General features: G+C 54.6%; 1 protein-coding gene across 5 annotated transcripts in view; it reads right to left on the reverse strand.

The window, feature by feature from the left end:
- Positions 1-24,851, reverse strand: part of LOC140197915 (calmodulin-binding transcription activator 2-like) — a 216,123-nt gene that overhangs the window by 87,479 nt on the left and 103,793 nt on the right. For all 5 annotated transcript variants that reach the window (XM_072258518.1, XM_072258515.1, XM_072258516.1 and 2 more), the window contains 4 exons: positions 18,311-18,414; positions 15,446-15,513; positions 13,690-13,825; positions 314-385 (listed from right to left, as the gene is read on the reverse strand). In XM_072258518.1, coding sequence (XP_072114619.1) covers positions 314-385; positions 13,690-13,825; positions 15,446-15,513; positions 18,311-18,414 — 380 coding nt within the window. The remainder of the gene's footprint in view (positions 1-313; positions 386-13,689; positions 13,826-15,445; positions 15,514-18,310; positions 18,415-24,851) is intronic.

A 24,851-nucleotide genomic window follows, 5' to 3' on the forward strand; every position in this document is an offset into this window, starting at 1 on the left:
CCCGAAACACCATGCACCCGTCCCCTGGGTATGTGGGACCAGTGTGTCTGCCACCCTGGGTACACGGGACACCACATCATGCCCCTGTGTGACCCCCCCCCCAGGTACACAGTGCCCTGTGCACCTGCCCCATGAGCACAGAACACTATGCAGCTGTTCTCCCCTTCCCCCCGTTACACGGAACCCCATGTGCCTGCCCCACGGGTATACTGTACCCTGTGAGCCCCCCACCACGGAACATGGGACCCAATGCGCCTGTCCCCCACCCCTTGGGTTCACAGGCCATGGAGTGAACAGAGCTTTTTGTTCCTACCTGGAGAAGCCAGTAACACCTACGGTGGAATGTTGGAATGATGGAAGAATGCACGTAACAGCCATACAGACACTGTGGAGAGAACAGCAAGGGGTCAGACACACCGTCTCAAGCACACTTGTCCGGCACCTTCTGGTGTCGAGCACAGAAACCAGGATCAAGGGTCCTCTCTCAACTCCCAGCCCTGCCTCTGCTCAGTCCAGAGATCCAAGGACAGCAGCTCCTATCACCACTACCACCTCCCCTCCCCCCACAACGTGGCCTTTCCTATCCAGAAATTGGTCAATCTCCTCTCACAAATGTTCCATGACTTGTCCTCTACAGAGTCAAAAGACATCTCTCCACACCTCAGTCCTACACGGCTCATCCTGGATGCAGAGAAAGTGGCTGGTCAGGGAAGCAGTGAATCTATTGAAGCCAGCCAGGATCTGGAAGTTTCAGTCAGATATCTCTTGTTCTCCTGAACCTCAGATGAATACAAATGGCCTTGCCCGAAACAAGGGCTGCTCCCTCGATGCTGCCTAACTCCATCATGGATGGTCCCAAGCCGAGCTTAGAAAGGAGAGGCAGCTATGGACAGGGGCAAGCAACCCCATCCAATAAAAGCCCAGAGCTACAGAAAAGCCAAAGGAAGCTCAAAAGACCTCATTCCCAGGAGAGGAAGGAACCAGTAGGAGAATCAGGTTTAATATCACTGGCATATTTTGTGAAATTTGTTATGTGGCAGCAGTATATTGCAATACATTATAATAAAACCTATGAACTGCAGTAAATATACACACATACACATACACACACAAAAGGGATGATTGATAAGTTCGTCGCCTAAGGTAGGAGTCAATTTTAGAAAACCTAGCACATTCATTTTTCAACATCGTCTCCTCTTACATTTAGACACTTAGTCCAGCGGTTGTGGAGCATACCAATCCCTTCTTTGTACTAATGGTCCACAGAAGGGGTGATTGATAAATGCGTGGCCTAAGGTAGAAGGAGATGAATTATACGGCTCTCGTTACATGCACGTGCAGTTCAACTCTTTGAGTGAAAATGAAGAAAGCTTGAAGTTAATAACTCATCGCCTTCTACCTTGCCACGAACTTGTCAATCACCTATGCTGTGGACCACTTCTGGAGGTCCAAGATGCCGGCTTCTACAAAGAAGAGATCCATATGCTCCACAACGGCTGGACTAAGTGTGTAAGTAAATGTTGGAAAAATAAATGTGCTAGGCTTTCTAAAATTGACTCCTTCTACCTGAGGCCACAAGTAAGTGTGTGTGTCTGTGTGTGTGTGTGTGTGTGTGTGTGTGTGTGTGTGTGTGTGTGTGTGTACATACACACATAGGCATGCAAAAGTTTGGGCAACCCGGTCAATATTTCTGTTACTGTGAATAGCTAAGCAAGTAAAAGATGACCTGATTTCCAAAGGCATAATGTTAAAGATGACACATTTCTTTAATATTTTAAGCAAGAAAACGTCTTTATTTCCATCTTTTACAGTTTCAAAGCAACAAAAAAGGAAAAGGCCCTAAGCAAAAGTTTGGGCACCCTGCATGGTCAATACTTAGTAACACCTCCTTGGTAAGTATCACAGCTTGTAAATGCTTTTTGTAGCCAGCTAAGAGTCTTTCAATTCTTGTTTGGGGGATTTTCGCCCATTCTTCCTTGCAAAAGGCTTCTAGTTCTGTGAGATTCTTGGGCCGTCTTGTATGCACTGCCCTTTTGGGGTCTATCCACAGATTCCCGATGATGTTTAGGTCAGGGGACTGTGAGGGCTACCACAAGAGGCGCAAGCTGAAGGTTTTGCCATGGCCATGGCCATGGTGTGGAGACAGTCTCTTCAGATGTTCCAGACTTTCCACAACTCCATCTGTAACCCCAGCAATCCTTGTAAACACCCCCACCCCAGCATGTCTCTCACAAGGCCGAGTGGGTATCCTCTTGGTTTTCTTTAGATGGTGCCATGTCCAGTTCCCAGGGCACAGCAGTGCAAGAACCTTCACCAGATGATCGACAGTTCACAGTCCATCATACTGCCTCAGGGACAGGGAGGAATGGACAACATCTAGCCACACGTATTTCAGGTCAGCCATGATCTTATTGAATGGTGGAGCGGGCTCAATGGGCCAGAGGACCAGATACTCCTGCTCCTATTTCTTATGTTCTTATAACAAGCCTTGGGACGTTTACCTCATCGGACGTGCTGCAGAGAAGCACCACAACTGTCTGAGATTTACTTGCTGAGAATGTGCTGGTGGATGGCATCGTCTGACCCTTTTCAGGGCAGATGTGGCTGACCACAGACACCGAATGCCCCAGCAACATTCACATCCTGAACGAAGGCACAGTAGTGCTCACAGCTCGAGTGACCCAGGTTCGATCCCAAACTCCAGACCTGTCTGTGTGGAGTTTGCAAGTGTGGGTTTGTTCCAGGGTTCAGGTATTCTACCACATTGCAACAATATGTAGGATCAATGGGTTAGCTTGTCACTTTTGTGCATAAGGAGAGTCGAATTGGGGTTTAGCCAGTTAGTTAGTCACACTGGTGCGCACGGGGAGTCAAATTCTGGTCTAATGGGTTAGTTAGTTACTGTAGCGTACATCAGAAGACAAATTGGGGGTTTAATAGGTTAGTAACCCATTACAGAACTCCACATGTATCCAACCCCTGGAACCCTGCACTTATCTCCACACATCTCCAACCTCTGGACCCCAGCACCGATCTCCACACACCCCCAACCCCTGGAGCCCTGCACTGATCTCCACACACCCCCAACCCCTGGACCCCAGCACCGATCTCCACACACCCCAACCCCTGGACCCCAGTACTGATCTCCACATACCTCCATCCCCTGGACCCCTATGTCATCTCCACACACCCCCAAACCCTGGACCCCTCTGTCATCTCCACACACCTCCATCCCCTGGACCCCTCTGTCATCTCAACACACCCCCAACCCCTGGACCCCTATGTCATCTCCACACACCCCCAACCCCTGGACCCCAGCACCGATCTCCACACACGCCCAACCCCTGGACCCCAGCACTGATCTCCACACGTCTCCAACCCCTGGACCCCAGCACTGATCTCCACACACCCCCAACCCCTGGACCCCAGCACTGATCTCCACACACCCCCAACCCCTGGACCCCTGTCATCTACACACACCCCCAACCCCTGGAGCCCTGCACTGATCTCCACACATGCCCAACCCCTGGAGCCCTGCACTGATCTCCACATACCCCCAACCCCTGGACCTCTGTCATCTCCACACACCCCCAACCCCTGGACGCTTCTGTCATCTCCACACACCCCCAACCCCTGGACCCATGTCAACTCCACACACCCCCAACCCCTGAACCCCTATGTCATCTCCACCCACCTCCATCCCCTGGACCTCTCTGTCATCTCCACACACCTCCATCCCCTGGACCCCTCTGTCATCTGCACACACCTCCATCCCCTGGACCCCTCTATCATCCCCACACACCTCCATCCCCTGGAACCCACCACAGATCTCCACATGTATCCAACCCCTGGAGCCCTGCACTTATCTCCACACATCTCCAACCCCTGGACCCCAGCACCGATCTCCACACACCCCCAACCCCTGGAGCCCTGCACTGATCTCCACACACCCCCAACCCTGGAGCCCAGCACTGATCTCCACATACCCCCAACCCCTGGAGCCCAGCACTGATCTCCACATACCCCAATCCCTGGACCCCTGCACCAATCTCCACACGTCTCCAACCCCTGGACCCCTCTGTCATCTCCACACACCTCCATCCCCTGGACCCCTATGTCATCTCGACACACCCCCAAACCCTGGACCCCTCTGTCATCTCCACACACCTCCATCCCCTGGACCCCTCTGTCATCTCAACACACCCCCAACCCCTGGACCCCAGCACTGAAATCTACACACCCCCAACCCCTGGACCCCAGCACCGATCTCCACACATGCCCAACCCCTGGACCCCAGCACTGATCTCCACACGTCTCCAACCCCTGGACCCCAGCACTGATCTCCACACACCCCCAACCCCTGGACCCCAGCACTGATCTCCACACACCCCCAACCGCTGGACCCCTGTCATCTACACACACCACCAACCCCTGGAGCCCTGCACTGATCTCCACACATGCCCAACCCCTGGAGCCCTGCACTGATCTCCACATACCCCCAACCCCTGGACCTTTGTCATCTCCACACACCCCCAACCCCTGGACACTTCTGTCATCTCCACACACCCCCAACCCCTGGACCCCTGTCAACTCCACACACCCCCAACCCCTGGAGCCCAGCACTGACCTCCACACATCCCCAACCCCTGGACCCCAGCACCGATCTCCACACACCCCCAACCATTGGAGCCCAGCACTGGTCTCCACACACCCCAACCCCTGGACCCCTGTCAAGTCCACACACCCCCAACTCCTGGACCCCAGCACCGATCTCCACATACCCCCAACCTCTGGAGCGCAGCACTGATCTCCACACACCCCAATCCCTGGACCCCTGCACCAATCTCCACACGTCTCCAACCCCTGGACCCCTATGTCATCTCCACACACCTCCATCCCCTGGACCCCTCTGACATCTCCACACACCCCCAACCCCCGGACCCCTCTGTCATCTGCACACACCTCCATCCCCTGGACCCCTCTGTCATCTCCACACACCTCCATCCCCTGGGCCCCACCACAGAACTCCACATGTATCCAACCCCTGGAACCCTGCACTTATCTCCACACATCTCCAACCTCTGGAGCCCTGCACTGATCTCCACACACTCCCAACCCCTGGAGCCCAGCACTGATCTCCACATACCCCCAACCTCTGGAGCGCAGCACTGATCTCCACACACCCCAACCCCTGGAGCCCAGCACTGACCTCCACACATATCTAACCCCTGGATCCCAGCACCGATCTCCACACACCCCCAACCTCTGGACCCCTCTGTCATCTCCACACGCCCCCAACCCCTGGACCCCTGGCATCTCCACACACCCCCAACCCCTGGAGCCCTGCACTGATCTCCACACACCCCCAACCCCTGAACCCCTCTGTCACCTCCACACACCCCCAACCCCTGAACCCCTATGTCATCTCCACACACCTCCATCCCCTGGACCCCTCTGTCATCTCCACACACCCCCATCCCCTGGACCCCAGCACTGATATCCACACTTATCCAACGTCTGGAGCCCAGCACTTATCTCCACACATCTCCAACCCCTGGACGCCCAGCACCATTCTCCACAAACCCCCAACTCCTGGATCCCTCTGTCATCTCCACACACCTCCAACCCCTGGACCCCTCTGTCATCTCCACACACCCCCAACCCCTAGAACTCAGCACTGAAATCTACAAACCCCCAACCCCTGGAGCCCAGCACTGATCTCCACACGTATCCAACCCCTGGAGCCCTGCACTTATCTCCACACGTCTCCAACCCCTGGAGCCCTGCACTGATCTCCACACATCCCCAATCCCTAGACCCCTGTCATCACCACACACCCCCAAACCCTGAACCCCTCTGTCATCTCCACACACCCCCAACCCCCGGACCCCTCTGTCATCTGCACACACCTCCATCCCCTGGACCCCTCTGTCATCTCCACACACCTCCATCCCCTGGGCCCCACCACAGAACTCCACATGTATCCAACCCCTGGAACCCTGCACTTATCTCCACACATCTCCAACCTCTGGACCCCAGCACCGATCTCCACACACCCCCAACCCCTGGAGCCCTGCACTGATCTCCACACACTCCCAACCCCTGGAGCCCAGCACTGATCTCCACATACCCCCAACCTCTGGAGCGCAGCACTGATCTCCACACACCCCAATCCCTGGACCCCTGCACCAATCTCCACACGTCTCCAACCCCTGGACCCCTATGTCATCTCCACACACCTCCATCCCCTGGACCCCAGCATTTATCTCCACACACCTCCATCCCCTGGACCCCTCTGTCATCTCCACACACCTCCATCCCCTGGACCCCTCTGTCATCTCCACACACCCCCAACCCCCGGACCCCTCTGTCATCTGCACACACCTCCATCCCCTGGACCCCTCTGTCATCTCCACACACCTCCATCCCCTGGGCCCCACCACAGAACTCCATATGTATCCAACCCCTGGAACCCTGCACTTATCTCCACACATCTCCAACCTCTGGACCCCAGCACCGATCTCCACACACCCCCAACCCCTGGAGCCCTGCACTGATCTCCACACACTCCCAACCCCTGGAGCCCAGCACTGATCTCCACATACCCCCAACCTCTGGAGCGCAGCACTGATCTCCACACACCCCAATCCCTGGACCCCTGCACCAATCTCCACACGTCTCCAACCCCTGGACCCCTATGTCATCTCCACACACCTCCATCCCCTGGACCCCAGCATTTATCTCCACACACCTCCATCCCCTGGACCCCTCTGTCATCTCCACACACCTCCATCCCCTGGACCCCTCTGTCATCTCCACACACCCCCAACCCCTAGACCCCAGCACCGATCTCCACACACCCCCAACCCCTGGACCCCTGTCAACTCCACACACCCCCAACCCCTGCAGCCCAGCACTGACCTCCACACATCCCCAACCCCTGGACCCCAGCACCGATCTCCACACACCCCCAACCCCTGGAGCCCAGCACTGGTCTCCACACACCCCAACCCCTGGACCCCTGTCATCTCCACACACCCCCAACCCCTGGAGCCCAGCACTGATCTCCACACATCCCCAAACCCTGGACCCCAGCACCGATCTCCACACACCCCCAACCCCTGGAGCCCAGCACTGGTCTCCACACACCCTAACCCCTGGACCCCAGCACTGATCTCCACACACCCCAACCCCTGGAGCCCAGCACTGACCTCCACACATATCTAACCCCTGGATCCCAGCACCGATCTCCACACACCCCCAACCCCTGGACCCCTCTATCATCTCCACACACCCCCAACCCCTGGGCCGCTCTGTCATCTCCACACACCTCCATCCCCTGGACCCCAGCACTGATCCCACACGTATCCAACCCCTGGAGCCCTGCATTTATCTCCACACGTCTCCAACCCCTGGACCCCGGCACCGATCTCCACACACCCCCAACCGCTGGACTCCTGTCATCTCCACACACCCCCAAACCCTGGAGCCCTTCACTGATCTCCACACACCCCCAACCCCTGACCCCAGCACTGATCTCCACACACACCCAACCCCTGGACCCCTCTGTCATCTCCACACACCTCCATCCCCTGGACCCCTCTGTCATCTCAACACACCCCCAACCCCTGGACCCCTATGTCATCTCCACACACCCCCAACCCCTGGACCCCAGCACCGATCTCCACACACACCCAACCCCTGGACCCCAGCACTGATCTCCACACGTCTCCAACCCCTGGACCCCAGCACTGATCTCCACACACCCCCAACCCCTGGACCCCAGCACTGATCTCCACACACCCACAACCCCTGGACCCCTGTCATCTACACACACCCCCAACCCCTGGAGCCCTGCACTGATCTCCACACATGCCCAACCCCTGGAGCCCTGCACTGATCTCCACATACCCCCAACCCCTGGACCTCTGTCATCTCCACACACCCCCAACCCCTGGACGCTTCTGTCATCTCCACACACCTCCAACCCCTGGACCCCTCTGTCATCTCCACACACCCCCAACCCCTGGACCCCAGCACCAATCTCCACACACCCCCAACCCCTGGACCCCTGTCAACTCCACACACCCCCAACCCCTGAAGCCCAGCACTGACCTCCACACATCACCAACCCCTGGACCCCTCTGTCATCTGCACACACCTCCATCCCCTGGACCCCTCTGTCATCTCCACACACCTCCATCCCCTGGGCCCCACCACAGAACTCCACATGTATCCAACCCCTGGAACCCTGCACTTATCTCCACACATCTCCAACCTCTGGACCCCAGCACCGATCTCCACACACCCCCAACCCCTGGAGCCCTGCACTGATCTCCACACACTCCCAACCCCTGGAGCCCAGCACTGATCTCCACATACCCCCAACCTCTGGAGCGCAGCACTGATCTCCACACAACCCAACCCCTGGAGCCCAGCACTAACCTCCACACATATCTAACCCCTGGATCCCAGCACCGATCTCCACACACCCCCAACCTCTGGACCCCTCTGTCATCTCCACACGCCCCCAACCCCTGGACCCCTGGCATCTCCACACACCCCCAACCCCTGGAGCCCTGCACTGATCTCCACACACCCCCAACCCCTGAACCCCTCTGTCATCTCCACACACCCCCAACCCCTGAACCCCTATGTCATCTCCACACACCTCCATCCCCTGGACCCCTCTGTCATCTCCACACACCCCCATCCCCTGGACCCCAGCACTGATATCCACACTTATCCAACCTCTGGAGCCCAGCACTTATCTCCACACGTCTCCAACCCCTGGACGCCCAGCACCATTCTCCACAAACCCCCAACTCCTGGATCCCTCTGTCATCTCCACACACCTCCAACCCCAAGAACTCAGCACTGAAATCTACACACCCCCAACCCCTGGAGCCCAGCACTGATCTCCACACGTATCCAACCCCTGGAGCCCTGCACTTATCTCCACACGTCTCCAAACCCTGGAGCCCTGCACTGATCTCCACACATCCCCAATCCCTAGACCCCTGTCATCACCACACACCCCCAAACCCTGAACCCCTCTGTCATCTCCACACACCCCCAACCCCCGGACCCCTCTGTCATCTGCACACACCTCCATCCCCTGGACCCCTCTGTCATCTCCACACACCTCCATCCCCTGGGCCCCACCACAGAACCCCACATGTATCCAACCCCTGGAACCCTGCACTTATCTCCACACAACTCCAACCTCTGGACCCCAGCACCGATCTCCACACACCCCCAACCCCTGGAGCCCTGCACTGATCTCCACACACTCCCAACCCCTGGAGCCCAGCGCTGATCTCCACATACCCCCAACCTCTGGAGCGCAGCACTGATCTCCACACACCCCAATCCCTGGACCCCTGCACCAATCTCCACACGTCTCCAACCCCTGGACCCCTATGTCATCTCCACACACCTCCATCCCCTAGACCCCAGCATTTATCTCCACACACCTCCATCCCCTGGACCCCTCTGTCATCTCCACACACCTCCATCCCCTGGACCCCAGCACTGATATCCACACTTATCCAACGTCTGGAGCCCAGCACTTATCTCCACACGTCTCCAACCCCTGGACGCCCAGCACCATTCTCCACAATCCCCCAACTCCTGGATCCCTCTGTCATCTCCACACACCTCCAACCCCTGGACCCCTCTGTCATCTCCACACACCCCCAACCCCTAGAACTCAGCACTGAAATCTACACACCCCCAACCCCTGGAGCCCAGCACTGATCTCCACACGTATCCAACCCCTGGAGCCCTGCACTTATCTCCACACGTCTCCAAACCCTGGAGCCCTGCACTGATCTCCACACATCCCCAATCCCTAGACCCCTGTCATCACCACACACCCCCAAACCCTGAACCCCTCTGACATCTCCACACACCCCCAACCCCCGGACCCCTCTGTCATCTACACACACCTCCATCCCCTGGACCCCTCTGTCATCTCCACACACCTCCATCCCCTGGGCCCCACCACAGAACCCCACATGTATCCAACCCCTGGAACCCTGCACTTATCTCCACACATCTCCAACCTCTGGACCCCAGCACCGATCTCCACACACCCCCAACCCCTGGAGCCCTGCACTGATCTCCACACACTCCCAACCCCTGGAGCCCAGCGCTGATCTCCACATACCCCCAACCTCTGGAGCGCAGCACTGATCTCCACACACCCCAATCCCTGGACCCCTGCACCAATCTCCACACGTCTCCAACCCCTGGACCCCTATGTCACCTCCACACACCTCCATCCCCTAGACCCCAGCATTTATCTCCACACACCTCCATCCCCTGGACCCCTCTGTCATCTCCACACACCTCCATCCCCTGGACCCCTCTGTCATCTCCACACACCCCCAACCCTCGGACCCCTCTGTCATCTGCACACACCTCCATCCCCTGGACCCCTCTGTCATCTCCACACACCTCCATCCCCTGGGCCCCACCACAGAACTCCACATGTATCCAACCCCTGGAACCCTGCACTTATCTCCACACATCTCCAACCTCTCGACCCCAGCACCGATCTCCACACACCCCTAACCCCTGGAGCCCAGCACTGATCTCCACATACCCCCAACCTCTGGAGCGCAGCACTGATCTCCACACAACCCAACCCCTGGAGCCCAGCACTGACCTCCACACATATCTAACCCCTGGATCCCAGCACCGATCTCCACACACCCCCAACCTCTGGACCCCTCTGTCATCTCCACACGCCCCCAACCCCTGGACCCCTGGCATCTCCACACACCCCCAACCCCTGGAGCCCTGCACTGATCTCCACACACCCCCAACCCCTGAACCCCTCTGTCATCTCCACAGACCCCCAACCCCTGAACCTCTATGTCATCTCCACACACCTCCATCCCCTGGACCCCTCTGTCATCTCCACACACCCCCATCCCCTGGACCCCAGCACTGATATCCACACTTATCCAACGTCTGGAGCCCAGCACTTATCTCCACACGTCTCCAACCCCTGGACGCCCAGCACCATTCTCCACAAACCCCCAACTCCTGGATCCCTCTGTCATCTCCACACACCTCCAACCCCTGGACCCCTCTGTCATCTCCACACACCCCCAACCCCTAGAACTCAGCACTGAAATCTACACACCCCCAACCCCTGGAGCCCAGCACTGATCTCCACACGTATCCAACCCTGGAGCCCTGCACTGATCTCCACACATCCCCAATCCCTAGACCCCTGTCATCACCACACACCCCCAAACCCTGAACCCCTCTGTCATCTCCACACACCCCCAACCCCCGGACCCCTCTGTCATCTGCACACACCTCCATTCCCTGGACACCTCTGTCATCTCCACACACCTCCATCCCCTGGGCCCCACCACAGAACTCCACATGTATCCAACCCCTGGAACCCTGCACTTATCTCCACACATCTCCAACCTCTGGACCCCAGCACCGATCTCCACACACCCCCAACCCCTGGAGCCCTGCACTGATCTCCACACACTCCCAACCCCTGGAGCCCAGCACTGATCTCCACATACCCCTAACCTCTGGAGCGCAGCACTGATCTCCACACACCCCAATCCCTGGACCCCTGCACCAATCTCCACACGTCTCCAACCCCTGGACCCCTATGTCATCTCCACACACCTCCATCCCCTGGACCCCAGCATTTATCTCCACACACCTCCATCCCCTGGACCCCTCTGTCATCTCCACACACCTCCATCCCCTGGACCCCTCTGTCATCTCCACACACCCCCAACCCCCGGACCTCTCTGTCATCTGCACACACCTCCATCCCCTGGACACCTCTGTCATCTCCACACACCTCCATCCCCTGGGCCCCACCACAGAACTCCATATGTATCCAACCCCTGGAACCCTGCACTTATCTCCACACATCTCCAACCTCTGGACCCCAGCACCGATCTCCACACACCCCCAACCCCTGGAGCCCTGCACTGATCTCCACACACTCCCAACCCCTGGAGCCCAGCACTGATCTCCACATACCCCCAACCTCTGGAGCGCAGCACTGATCTCCACACACCCCAATCCCTGGACCACTGCACCAATCTCCACACGTCTCCAACCCCTGGACCCCTATGTCATCTCCACACACCTCCATCCCCTGGACCCCAGCATTTATCTCCACACACCTCCATCCCCTGGACCCCTCTGTCATCTCCACACACCTCCATCCCCTGGACCCCTCTGTCATCTCCACACACCCCCAACCCCTAGACCCCAGCACCGATCTCCACACACCCCCAACCCCTGGACCCCTGTCAACTCCACACACCCCCAACCCCTGCAGCCCAGCACTGACCTCCACACATCCCCAACCCCTGGACCCCAGCACCGATCTCCACACACCCCCAACCTCTGGACCCCTCTGTCATCTCCACACACCCCCAACCCCTAGACCCCAGCACCGATCTCCACACACCCCGAACCCCTGGACCCCTGTCAACTCCACACACCCCCAACCCCTGCAGCCCAGCACTGACCTCCACACATCCCCAACCCCTGGACCCCAGCACCGATCTCCACACACCCCCAACCTCTGGACCCCTCTGTCATCTCCACACGCCCCCAACCCGTAGACCCCAGCACTGAAATCTACACACCCCCAACCCCTGGAGCCCAGCACTGATCTCCACACGTATCCAACCCCTGGAGCCCTGCACTTATCTCCACCCATCTCCAACCCCTGGACCCCAGCACTGATCTCCACACACCCCCAACCGCTGGACTCCTGTCATCTCCACACACCCACAACCCCTGGAGCTCTGCACTGATCTCCACACACCCCCCACCCCTGGACCCCAGTACTGATCTCCACATACCTCCAACCCCTGGACCCATTTGTCATCTCCACACACCCCCAACCCCTGGACCCCTCTGTCATCTCCACACACCCCCAACTCCTGGACCCCTCTGTCATCTCCACACACCTCCATCCCCTGGACCCCAGCACTGATCTCCACACGTATCCAACCCCTGAAGCCCTGCACTTATCTCCACACGTCTCCAACCCCTGGACCCCAACACCGATCTCCACACATCCCCAACCCCTGGACCCCCATCATCTCCACACACCCCCAATCCCTAGACCCCAGCACTGATCTCCATACATCACCAACTCCTGGACCCCTGTCATCTCCACACACCCCCAACCCCTGGAACCCAGCACTGATCTCCACACGCCCCCAACCCCTGGACCCCAGCACCGATCTCCACACACCCCCAACCCCTGGACCCCAGCACTGATCTCCACACACCCCAACCCCTGGAGCCCAGCACTGACCTCCACACATATCCAACCCCTGGATCCCAGCACCGATCTCCACACACCCCCAACCCCTGGACCCCTCTGTCATCTCCACACACCCCCAACCCCTGGACCACTCTGTCATCTCCACACACTTCCATCCCCTGGACCCCAGCACTGATCTCCACACGTATCCAACCCCTGGAGCCCTGCACGTATCTCCACACGTCTCCAACCCCTGGAGCCCTGCACTTATCTCCACACACACCCAATCCCTGGACCCCTGTCATCTCCACACACCCCCAACCCCTGGACCCCTGCACCAATCTCCACGTCTCCAACTTCTGGATTCAGTGCACCACCATCTGCCAGACTCCAGCACTGACATCTGCACGCACCTCCATCCCCTGCACCTTCAGCTTCATGTGATCCTCTCTCGTTGTTTTGCCGTCTTTCCTCTTCTTCCAGCAGTACCCATCTTTCCGATACTTCACCTTCTTCCTGTTGTAGAGGATGATCGAGCCGTTCAGTGGCCTGTGCAGGAGCAAGGTAACAATCCATTAACGACATGGCTTCACCTACAGGTATGGACAGGCATGTCTCCCACCTAAAGCAGATCTGTGGCTCCCTCCTGGGGAGATATGGCAGGGAGAAGTTATGCTGCAAACTGTAACTCCTGTGCCTTATCATGTCCCTAGCTTGCCACAAAACGCTGCAGAACCACCTTCTTGGCCGTTGATCTCACTCTGAACAGGTGGGTCAGTAATGGGTAGGTTGCAGAGGGTCAATGGTGCTTCATGTTGCAAATAGCAGGTCATAGCTGCCTTTGGAGAGGAGAAGGACAGGTGGATAACACTGCAGAAATGGGTTGAGTTCTGAGTTATTGAGATGGGTGGCCCACCATAAACACAAGTGATTCTGCAGATGCTGGAGACCCAGAGCAACACACACAGAATGCTGGAGGAACTCAGGTAGCATCTATGAAGAGGAATAAACAGAAAAGTTTCAAGCTGAGACCCTTCATCAGATATATCTCCACAGATGTTGCCTGACCTGTTCAGTTCCTCCAACATTTTGTGTGTGCTATTGTGATGGGTGCATTTGCTTGAGACCTCCGGATAACAACGTGATTAGACGTAAAATGAGGAGTGGTTCCTCGAGCTTGTGTTGGGACTCCACTGCGATGATGGGGAGGTCAGAGACAGATCAGGACGGGACAGTGGAGTGCAGGTGCCAGGACAAACTTTGGACTTTGCTGTGGAGTTCCCATCCCGACCTCTGGCTGCCTGAGCTGTGAATCCTCCATCCCACCTCGATCCACCTGCCTGCATCTTCCTACATGGGGAGGGCAGTACAGAACAACAGGCCCTTCAGGCCATCACCCCTGTGCTACACTGAAACTGAGTGCGCTTGAAGAACAGCTGGGCAAATAGGATCAGCGTAGACAGGCTGAAAGGTTGGCAGAGATGTGATGGGCTGAAGGGCCTGTTTCTGTGCTGTACAACTCTTGCTGCACATGGCAAACTTCCAGACTTAATATCCAACTCACAATGTAGGGTCTCTGTCCAAAACATCAACAGTTTATTCCCATCCACAGATGCTGCCTGAGCAGCACATTTTCTGCATTGCTCTAGATTTCCAGCATCTGCAGTACCTCTTGTGTCTATCAATATCCAACTACCCAAATTTCCATAACTCAGCTCTTGGCATCAGAGGTAATGCGCAGCTCAATGAAACTCTGGTTAGACTACACTGGAATACAGTTCTAGTCACCTCATTATAGGAAGGATGTGGAAGCCTTAGAGAGGGTGCAGAAAATACTTACCAAGATGCTGCCTCAATTAGGTTGAGTGAGCTAGGGCTTTTCTCTTTGGAGCAAAGGAGGATGAGAGGAGACTTGACAGAGGTGTACAAGATGATAAGAAGCAGAGACAGAATGGATGGGAAGTCTCCCCCCTTCCGTTCTGAGTCACAGGGCCAGACTTAGTGCTAGAGACCCAGTTGCTGTGACTTTTCCAACCCCAAATAGTTGTACACTTATTATTGAGGGGAACAGCCTCAGGCCAGTTATCAGACTCAAACACAATCCCTGTGTGTGTGGTGGAGAAAGTACCTCCCAGCAGATCCTCTCCCAGCCATACTGCACGTGCTCACCTGGTGCGGGGAGAGCCTGACAACCACTCCTCATGCTTCTCGAAGCTGGTCAGGTACGACACAATCTCCTGAAAGCACAAAGCACAAAGCACAGCCCAGTGATCAGCTTGACATACACGGTCGATTCCCAGAGAGAGGGAGCTGCCCCATCAGGGCCAGAGCTAGCCCACCTCCCCGCAAGCATACAACGGCAGCAACTCACAAAGCACAATACAGCTGGTACACAGCCACTCCAGTTGGGGAAGATGGGGGTCCAACCAACTTGGTCCACTCCATGGGGGCTCCGCTCCGCCGGGGGAGGTGGGACCCAGTCTGAGTTGGGGGAGAGATCAGTCCGCATTGGGGCGGGGGAGGGAGCAGGCCGTTCCACTATGGGACAGCCCAGTCCAAACTGGGGGAGCCTGGATAGCTCAGGGATAGATCTCATCAACCTCCCAACCCACCCACCTACACCTCCTCCTCACTCACCACTTCCAACCCCTGCCACTGTTTCACTGGCCAAAGTTTTGTTCTAAACTTGTGCCCCATTTAAAACTCTTCCACGTGATGTAACAAACAACGATGGAAGTAGCAACAGTGTGTAGTCCCTGGCTGACCCTTGAGCAACAAGCCATCTGCTGGGTCTGTAGAGGAAGAAAGAAAGTTCGACCTTTTGGAACAACTTGAAACATTGAAAAACCCTCCCAAGCCCCAAAGATGTTGCTTGACCTGCTGAGTTCCTCCAGCAGATTGTGCATTGCTCCATACAGTTCTGGTCACTCTACTACAGGAAGGACGTCCAGGCTTTGGAGAGGGTGAAGAAGAGATTTACCAGGATGTTGCCTGGATTAAAGGGGACGTGCTATCATGAGAGGCCGAACAAACTCTGGAGCAACAGAGGCTGAGGGGTTTTTAAGATTATGAGAGGCATAGATTGAGTAGACAGGGTATCTGTTACCCAGAGTGAAAATGTCTACTACCAGAGGGCATGCACTGAAGGTGAGAGGGGGTAGGTTCAAAGGGAATGTGAGGGAGGGGTAAGATTCTTTACTAAGAGAGTGGTGGATGCTTGGATTGTGCTGCCTGGTGTGGTAGTAGAGGCAAATACGTTAGAGGCTTTTAAGAGACATTTAGATAGGCACCTGAATGTGAGAAAGATGGAGAGAAATGGACATTTTGTAGGTAGGAGGGATTAGCTTCTAGTGTTTTTGATTTGCTTTTAAGCTGATCCGGAACAACATTATGGGCCGAAGGTCCTTTTCCTGTGTTGTACTCTTCTATGTTCTAATTCCAGCATCTGTAGTCTCCTGTGCCTCCAAGGGCAGTTCTCAAATCTTGCTAACTCCATCTCCATCATTATCTATTCTTCCCTCTCCCATTGGACAGAAGATACAAAAGCTTGAAAGCACATACCACCAGGCACAAGGACAGCTTCCATCCTGCTGTTTGGAACAGACATCGTGTACAGTAGATGGCCTCACAATCTACCTTGTTATGATCTTGCACTTTTCCGGAACCAGCGTCCCCTACACAGACTCTGTCTTAAACGTCCCACTACCTCAGCCAAGCAACCAGCATAACCAAACATCCCAACCGCCCTGGACATTCTCTCTTCTTCCCTCTCCCATCAAGGAAAGTTTCTGCTCTGCTGTTATTAGACTATTAAACTGTCCCCTGGATGATAAGATGAACTCTTGACCTCATCCAGTTGTCACGGCCTTGCACCTTATTGTCTGCCTGCACTACACTTTCTCAGTAACTGAAACATTTTATTCTGTGTTCTATTACTGTTTTACCTCAATGTACTGTGTAATAATTTGATCTGTATGAACAGTATATAAGAAAGCTTTTAATTGTATCTCGTTAAATGTATTAAACCAATATCAAGATCATTCACACGCAGTCCCCGAAGCCTTCAGTTTCGATGTACTCTGTACTAATAGCTTCAGTTCACATGTTGGGAATAGGACGTGAACATTCATCACGCAGCGGGGTGAAAGCATGAATTTGGCTGCCGGGTCCTCACTGGAGCACAGAACTTGGGAAAACCTCCTGATTTACAAAGCACTGGAGAATTATTTCAACAAGATTTAATTGTGTATCTGTGACAGACAGGGAGTCTTTGTTTGAAAAGGAGGCTCCAGGTTGGAGCTCCGGTTTCTGTAGGTAGGTACATTAAACTTCAACGTTCTTTTGTTTCCTTTGCTCCAAGAGACATTGATCCAATTCAGATTAAAATACAAGTTTATTTAAAACCTCCATCCATTCAGTTAGCAGTGACCCCGTGGACCGCGGCAGTAAATAGGCATTGGATAGGTGGTCACAGCACTGAAAGGGCTGAGGCTGGGAGCCTGACATACATTGACAGCTCCAGCCGTGACTAGGCCCAGAGCTGTGACAGAGTCAAACTGTACTGGGGGAGAACAACAAGGCTGCCATGCCAAGCAGCACCAGACAGACATAGCCTGTCCCAGTGAGGTCCCAGTGCAAGGCATCTCGGATTAAAGCAGACTAGACATAGGCCAAGTGAAGTGACACAGGGTGGCAGCAGAAGGTGTACAGGTTGGTGCAGCTGTAGAGAGAGCAGAGAGGAGGGACCTGGGTGAGACGGATCATTAACAGACTGACCCCAGTGAGACAGCAGAGAGGAGGGACCTGTGTGGGGGGGGGGGAGGGAGTGGTGGGAGAGAGAGGACTGGGGGAGAGGACGGGGGAGAGGACAGGGGAGGTGGGGTGTTGGGGAAGGGTGATGTGAGTGGGTGTAGAAATGTGGAGGGTTAAAGGAGGTGGGGGACGGGGAGGCGAGGGATGGGGGTGATGGCGGGGGGGGGGGAGTGTCTAGTGGGACTGCCACCTTTCTGGACACCACCCTGTTCTGATACTTGCCTCATTGGTGTTCCACCGTTGTCTCTCCTTGGGCAGGGCTGCACACTTGGGTAAACTGTCGATGAGTTTGTGGGGCAGGAAAACTTTGAGGTGGTTGTTGTTTTCTGAAAGGGAAGGAACGTACAGTCAGCTTGACAAGGATTGGGCTTACAAGACAGCCCTGAACCACCGTGGCGACAGGGAACAGGACCCCGACAGGTTATGGGAACATGCTCCCTGACTGTACCCAGTCTCAGAGCAGCAGGCAGGACAGGCTATTCTGTCTCTCTAGTCTGATACCCCATTCAATAAGATTATAGCCAATCGGCACCTCAGCTCAGTCTCAGTGCTTTCACCCAACCTGTGCCTGAGGCAGGCACACTCCCTGACCAACCGCAGGACAATCTTCAAATGCTACTGGTGTAATGAAATTCACTGAGTACTGGGTACCCACTGAATCCTTCCTTCCCTCTGTTCCGCCCACCCCCCACCCTCACTCTCTTCAGTATCTTGCTCTCCCTCCCCCTCTGTCACCCTACATCCCTCTATGTCTCCCTCTCCTTCTCTCTCTCCCCCACCACCAGTCCTAGAAGCCTGCCCCTCCACCATCACCACTGCATTCCCACGCTGTGTAACGCAGACAGAGGTGCCTGCGCCTACAGCTGGGGAGGACTGACCCACCAAGAGCCACAGTACATCCCTACTGCCGTGCTGCCCCTCCACATGGCAGCTTGTTCCTCCACAGCCTCCCAGTAACCCCATCTCCCATCCTGCACACCTCTTACCCCACTGACAGGCAGCTGCGGGCAGGGGCAGAGAGGGGAGGTTGATGGTGAGGAGAAGGATGTGGAGGAAATGAGCTGAGATGGGAGGGATGGAGGATAGGATGAGTTGGGGGGTGGGTGCAATAGTTGGTCAGCTGGGAGAGGAAGTGGGGAGGTGGGAGAAAGAGAGAGTGGGGGTCTTTGTGGAGCGTGAGAGGTAGTTTAGTAAGGGTGGGAAGGACAGGGTTACTGCGGTAGGAGGGACTCCAGCAGGGACCACATATCGGGTTCCGCAGGTCAACACAAGCAGCGTCTCCCAGGCAACTGTGTCAACACCAAGCTACCAAGTTTGGAAACACCGCAAGCTTCCTAGCGTGTCCCAGGACGAATGAGGGTTGGTGGCAGGGTGGGGGAGAAGCAGCTCCTTTTCTCCGCTCAGTCTGACAGTCTGGGTTGCTCAGGGGATCGACTGGTGGGCTTGCTCAAGGGCCTGGTCAAGATGGCCATTCACAGGGTCAGGTGGAAGGCAGCTGAGCTCTCTGCCCCTCTTCCACAGTTATGCCCATTCCCAGGCGTTCATGGAAAGGGAGCATGCGGTCACTCTGGGTACAGTGGGGGATTCCTAGGCACAGTGGACTCATCAGAGAATTAAATATTTTATCAATAATGGTAATCGTAATTTAATCTGATGTCACTGACAGTTTTGTGAATTCCCGATTATTAAATGTGTACTGTGAGAGAATAAATATTTTGTAAATTTGTTATAAAAAACGTGGAGGCTCACACTGAGAGAGGGGTGCGACTGAGGTATGGTCACAATGTGGGAGGGGGTGATACTGAGGTAGACTCACATTCTGGGGCGGGTTGGTACTGAGGTAGGGTCACACTGTGGGTAGTGGGGGTTTGTACTGTGTGTGAGCTTTCAGAAAAAAGTCAATTTATTTTGGGAATAAACCCTGAAGAACAATGATGAAGGGGTAGGAGAGAGGTGATTCATCTTTGGAAGTGGACTGCAGCAGTTTTCTTCTCGAAGAAAAGCTGTTTTCCCGAGTTTGTTGAGTCCGTGTTCAGGCTGCGGAATGAACGGTGCCTGGCAGCTTCCCACAGTTCGGTCCTGCAACTTTTACTGGAAGCTGGGATGGATTTCTCCCACTGTTAACATCGGTAAACCCTCCCCCACCTGGAGTACTCAGCCCGGGATGACTGCGTGAAGGGCACTTTCACCTGGACAGAGGAATTTTGGAGTGGCCCAGCTGCACAATGGCAGGGTCAGCGCTGAAGTTTAATCGCACAGACTGTCCTGCCTGTCTGAAGTTTCATCGCACAGACTGTCCTGCCTGTCTGGAGGAGACTCCTATCCTTTCTCTCTTCTCAGAACTGCTCTTTGAAAGTCTGCTAAGTACTGTGACTGTGTTAATTCAGTGACGTTTTGATTTCAGACTGTGGGGCTTTAACATGGTGGGCTGCAGCTCCAAAATGGTGGGACCTAGTTCATACACAGGAGCCATAGCTTGTGGTGGGAAGAATCCTGTAGAGCCACCTCCTTTCAAGACTGATAATTCTTAAAAAAAGCGCTTTTTTTTTTTGAGAAGAAGCTAGTCACTACGGGTGTATCTGTGGGTGGAGATTGGTAAAATGAACTAAAAGTCCCATTTCTACCTACGGTCTGTTAGAGAGGTGTCTCTGGCATGATGGGGTGGGGGGGGGGCATTTAAAAGTGGAAGGGGTCTTCGTGCCGGTAGAGACAGTGACAGACCCCATACAGAAAGTGACCCTCTCTATAAAGTGCAGTTTCACCTCCCATGAAGTGGACCTCCTTCCTCAGCTGCGTTCTCAGGGAGAGGTGAAGTTGCTGGTCACCCATATACTCCTCAAGCCAGAGAGGTCATCTGAGACAAATGCTTACCCTCCACCCTGAGGTATTTACGGAGCAGCAACGGCCAGGGGATGCGGGGAGAACTTTCACAGAAGGCATGGAAAGGAGCATTACGAGATCTGCTAAGCAACGGGCCAGCCGCGGTGCCACGCCTGCGAGGAGTTTCGTAAGAAGGCCAGTAACTCCATCATGGCAGCAAAGGGGGTCACCTCAAGGCCTTTCCCCATTACCCTTTACCGCCTGCATCCGTGGTCCTTCCTGATCCTGCAGCAGAGGGTGGCAGGGACAAACACGCCACGAATAGCAAGTAGGGGTGGGTTGAGGTAAAGGACAGGAAAAGGAAAAGGGGAAGAACAAACATTTCCAGGCCTCTCTGCCACAGGAGAAGGAGCCAGGGATTTTCCAGAGATCTAGACAGGAAGGTGCAGATATCTCTGTGGCTCAGCAAGGGTCTGGAGAAGCCATGAGGAAGGATTTGGTGCTGAGGACCGAAACCTCCTCCAAAATGGAGGTCACAGTCTCCCCCACCCCCCCACATTGGCAGAAGGAAAAGGCAGTACGTGCCCCTGAATCTGAAGATAGGGAACTGACTAAGGGGGAAGATTTACCCATGAAAAAGGCTGGATGCTAGGGGGCACGTCTCCCTGGAGCAAAGGATGGTCCCAGTACTCAGGGGATATCGGTGGAAAGGGACTCACTCTCTGCTGTGGCTGACTCACCTGAGCTTGCAACCTCTAGTTTGATGGGTACCCCTACCAAACAGGGGCTTGCACAAGGGGCTGATTTGTCATCGCATGGAGTAGTGTGCTTGGACCACACGTCCACTGGGAAGGGGACTGATGCTGGTGAACAGCACTTGCTTGTGGCAAGGGGGTAGTCCATGGGGTTTATCTCTTGGACTGTAGAGTCCACAGAAGCAAATTGCCCTTCTGGAGGTCATCGGTCCCCGGGGTCTGATGGGATCCGGAGAACTGCATCACCGTCCTCCCCGAAGGAGCGGAGTGCCTGGGTCGTGATAGGTGAGGAGATCGAGAGTGCTGCATGTATTACTCGAGGATGGGTGATCAAGGCCACCCAGGTGTGGAGGTAGGCAAGCCAAGGAGGGTCAAGCCCTTCTTTCAGACCAAGGAGGCTAATGGGATAAGGCATGGTAGAGATCAGTAGTGGCAAGTAGGTGGCCAGCCTTCCCCTCCCCCGGAACAGGCCGTGGGTACTACTGACGATCCAGGGATAGTGTGTCTGCCCCTAGGACTGCTCATGAGCTTGGTACCAGGTCCACGGTGAGGCTGCTCGACTATGCTGACTCCAGTAGTGGGGTGTGCATGTGGGTGCAGGACAGTCAGGATGAGGATGTTTCCGGCAGTGGGGTGAGGGTGTGGAAATGGGATAGTCAGGATGAGGATATTTTCGGTGGTGGACTTTGGGAAAGTGAGGATGAGGATGTTTCAGGTGTGGAGGTAGCAAGTGGGAACGGGACAGTGAGGATGATTTGGGATGAAGTGACGGGGACTAGGAGGATGCTTCTAATGCCAAGATGGCAGAGGAGCTCATCCCGGCAGTGAGTCTTGGACTGTTAAGGCATCCGTTAGTCTTGCGAGACCATGGATCTGCGCCTGGGAAGTCTTCACTCTCCAGGGCACAGGCCTGGGCAAGGTTGTATGGAAGACAAGCAGTTGCCCATGTTGCAAGTCGCCCCTCTCCGCAACACTGATGTTGTCCAAGGGAAGGGCAAGGGTCGATACAGCTTGGCACCAGTGTCGTCGCAGAGCAGTGCACTGTGTGGTTAAGTGCCTTGCTCAAGGACACAACACGCTGCCTTGGCTGGGGCTCAAACTCACAAACTTCAGGTCGGTAGTCCAATGCCTTAACCACTTGGCCACGTGCCCACACCTTGGACTGTTACTGTGCAAGAATTGAATTGAAACGCGCTTATTGAAATGAAATTCGGGAGTCCTTATCTGACTGTCGGTACAGAGAACATAAACCCCAACTAGCCGCTGAGCAGCAGATCGACCCCCCTGGAATTATGCAATCCGTCTACAGCATCCTCCAAAAGTTTTGGAAGTGGTTTGGGGGAGCTACTTTGTTTCAGGAGCCCCTGAAAGCTGTGTTAAGGGTGCAGAGGCACTCGGAAAGGAAGCCTGCTCCGACTGGCCAGAGCATTGGTACCAATGACATAGGTAGGAAAAGGGAAGAAGTCCTGAAAAAAAGATTCCAGGGAGTTAAGGAAGGAAGTTGAGAAGGAGGACCGCGAAGGTAGTAATTCCGGGATTACTGCCTGTGCCACGCGACAGTGAGTATAGGAATAGAATGAGGTGAAGGATAAATGTGTGGCTGAGGGATTGGAGCAGGGGGCAGGGATTCAGATTTCTGGATCATTGGGACCTCTTTTGGGGCAGGTGTGACCTATACAAAAAGGACGGGTTGCACTTGAATCCCGGGGGACCAATACCCTGGCGGGGAGGTTTGATAAGGCTACAGGGGAGAGTTTAAACTAGAATTGTTCGGGGGTGGGAACCGAACTGAAAAGACTGGGGAAGAGGTGGTTGGCTCACACGTAGAGAAAGCTTGGAAACAGCATGTGAGGGAGGATAGGCAGGTGATAGAGAAAGGACGCGCTCAGATGGACGGTTAGATGCGCATCTATTTTAATGCAAGGAGCGTTGTGAACAAAGTGGATGAGCTCAGAGCATGGATCAGTACTTGGAGATATAATGTGGTAGCCATTACAGAGACTTGGATGGCTCAGGGACAGGAATGGTTACTTCAAGTGCTGGGTTTTAGACACTTCAGAAAAGGCAAGGAGGGAGGCAAAAGAGGTAGGGGTGTGGCAGTGTTGATCAGAGATAGTGTCACGGCTGCAGGAAAGGTGGACGTCATGGAGGGATTGTCTACAGAGTCTCTGTGGGTGGAGGTTAGGAACAGGAAGGGGTCAATAACTTTACTAGGTGTTTTTTATAGGCTGCCCAATAGTAACAGGGATATTGAGGAGCAGATAGGGAAACAGATCCTGGAAAGGTGTAATAATAACAGAGTTGTCGTGATGGGAGATTTTAATTTCCCAAATATCGATTGGCATCTCCCTAGAGCAAGGGGTTTAGATGGGGTGGAGTTTGTTGGGTTTGTTCAGGAAGGTTTCTTGACAGAACATGAAGATAAGCCTACAAGAGGCGAGACAGTACTTGATTTGGTATTGGGAAATGAACCTGGTCAGGTGTCAGATCTCACAGTGGGAGAGCATTTTGGAGACAGTGATCAGAATTCTATCTCCTTTACAATAGCATTGGAGAGAGATAGGAACAGACAAGTTGGAAAAGCGTTTAATTGGAGTAAGGGGAATTATGAGGCTATCAGTCAGGAAATTGGATGCTTAAATTGGGAACAGATGTTCTCAGGGAAAAGAACATCTTCATCAAGAAGAAATGTGGCAAATGTTCAGGGGATACTTGTGTGGAGTTCTGCATAGGTACGTTCCAATGAGACTGGGAAGTTATGGTAGGGTACAGAAACGGTGGTATACAAAGGCTGTAATAAATCTAGTCAGGAAGAAAAGCTTACAACAGGTTCAGAGAGTTAGGTAATGTTAGGGATCTAGAAGATTATAAGGCTAACAGGAAGGAGCTTAAAAAAGAAATTAGGAGAGCCAGAAGGGGCCATCAGAAGGCCTTGGCAGGCAGAATGAAGGAAAACCCCAAGGCATTCTACAAGTATGTGAAGAGCAACAGGATAAGACGTGAAAGAATAGGACCTATCAAGTGTGACAGTGGGAAAGTGTTTATGGAACCGGAAGAAATAGCAGGGGTACTTAATGAATACTTTACTTCAGTATTCACTATGGAAAAGGATCTTGGTGATTGTAGTGATGGCTTGGAGCAGACTGAAAAGCTTGAGCATGTAGATATTAAGAAAGAGGATGTGCTGG

Source organism: Mobula birostris, chromosome 5 (genome assembly GCF_030028105.1).
Source record: "Mobula birostris isolate sMobBir1 chromosome 5, sMobBir1.hap1, whole genome shotgun sequence".
In the NCBI taxonomy this organism is placed as follows: Eukaryota; Metazoa; Chordata; class Chondrichthyes; order Myliobatiformes; family Myliobatidae; genus Mobula; species Mobula birostris.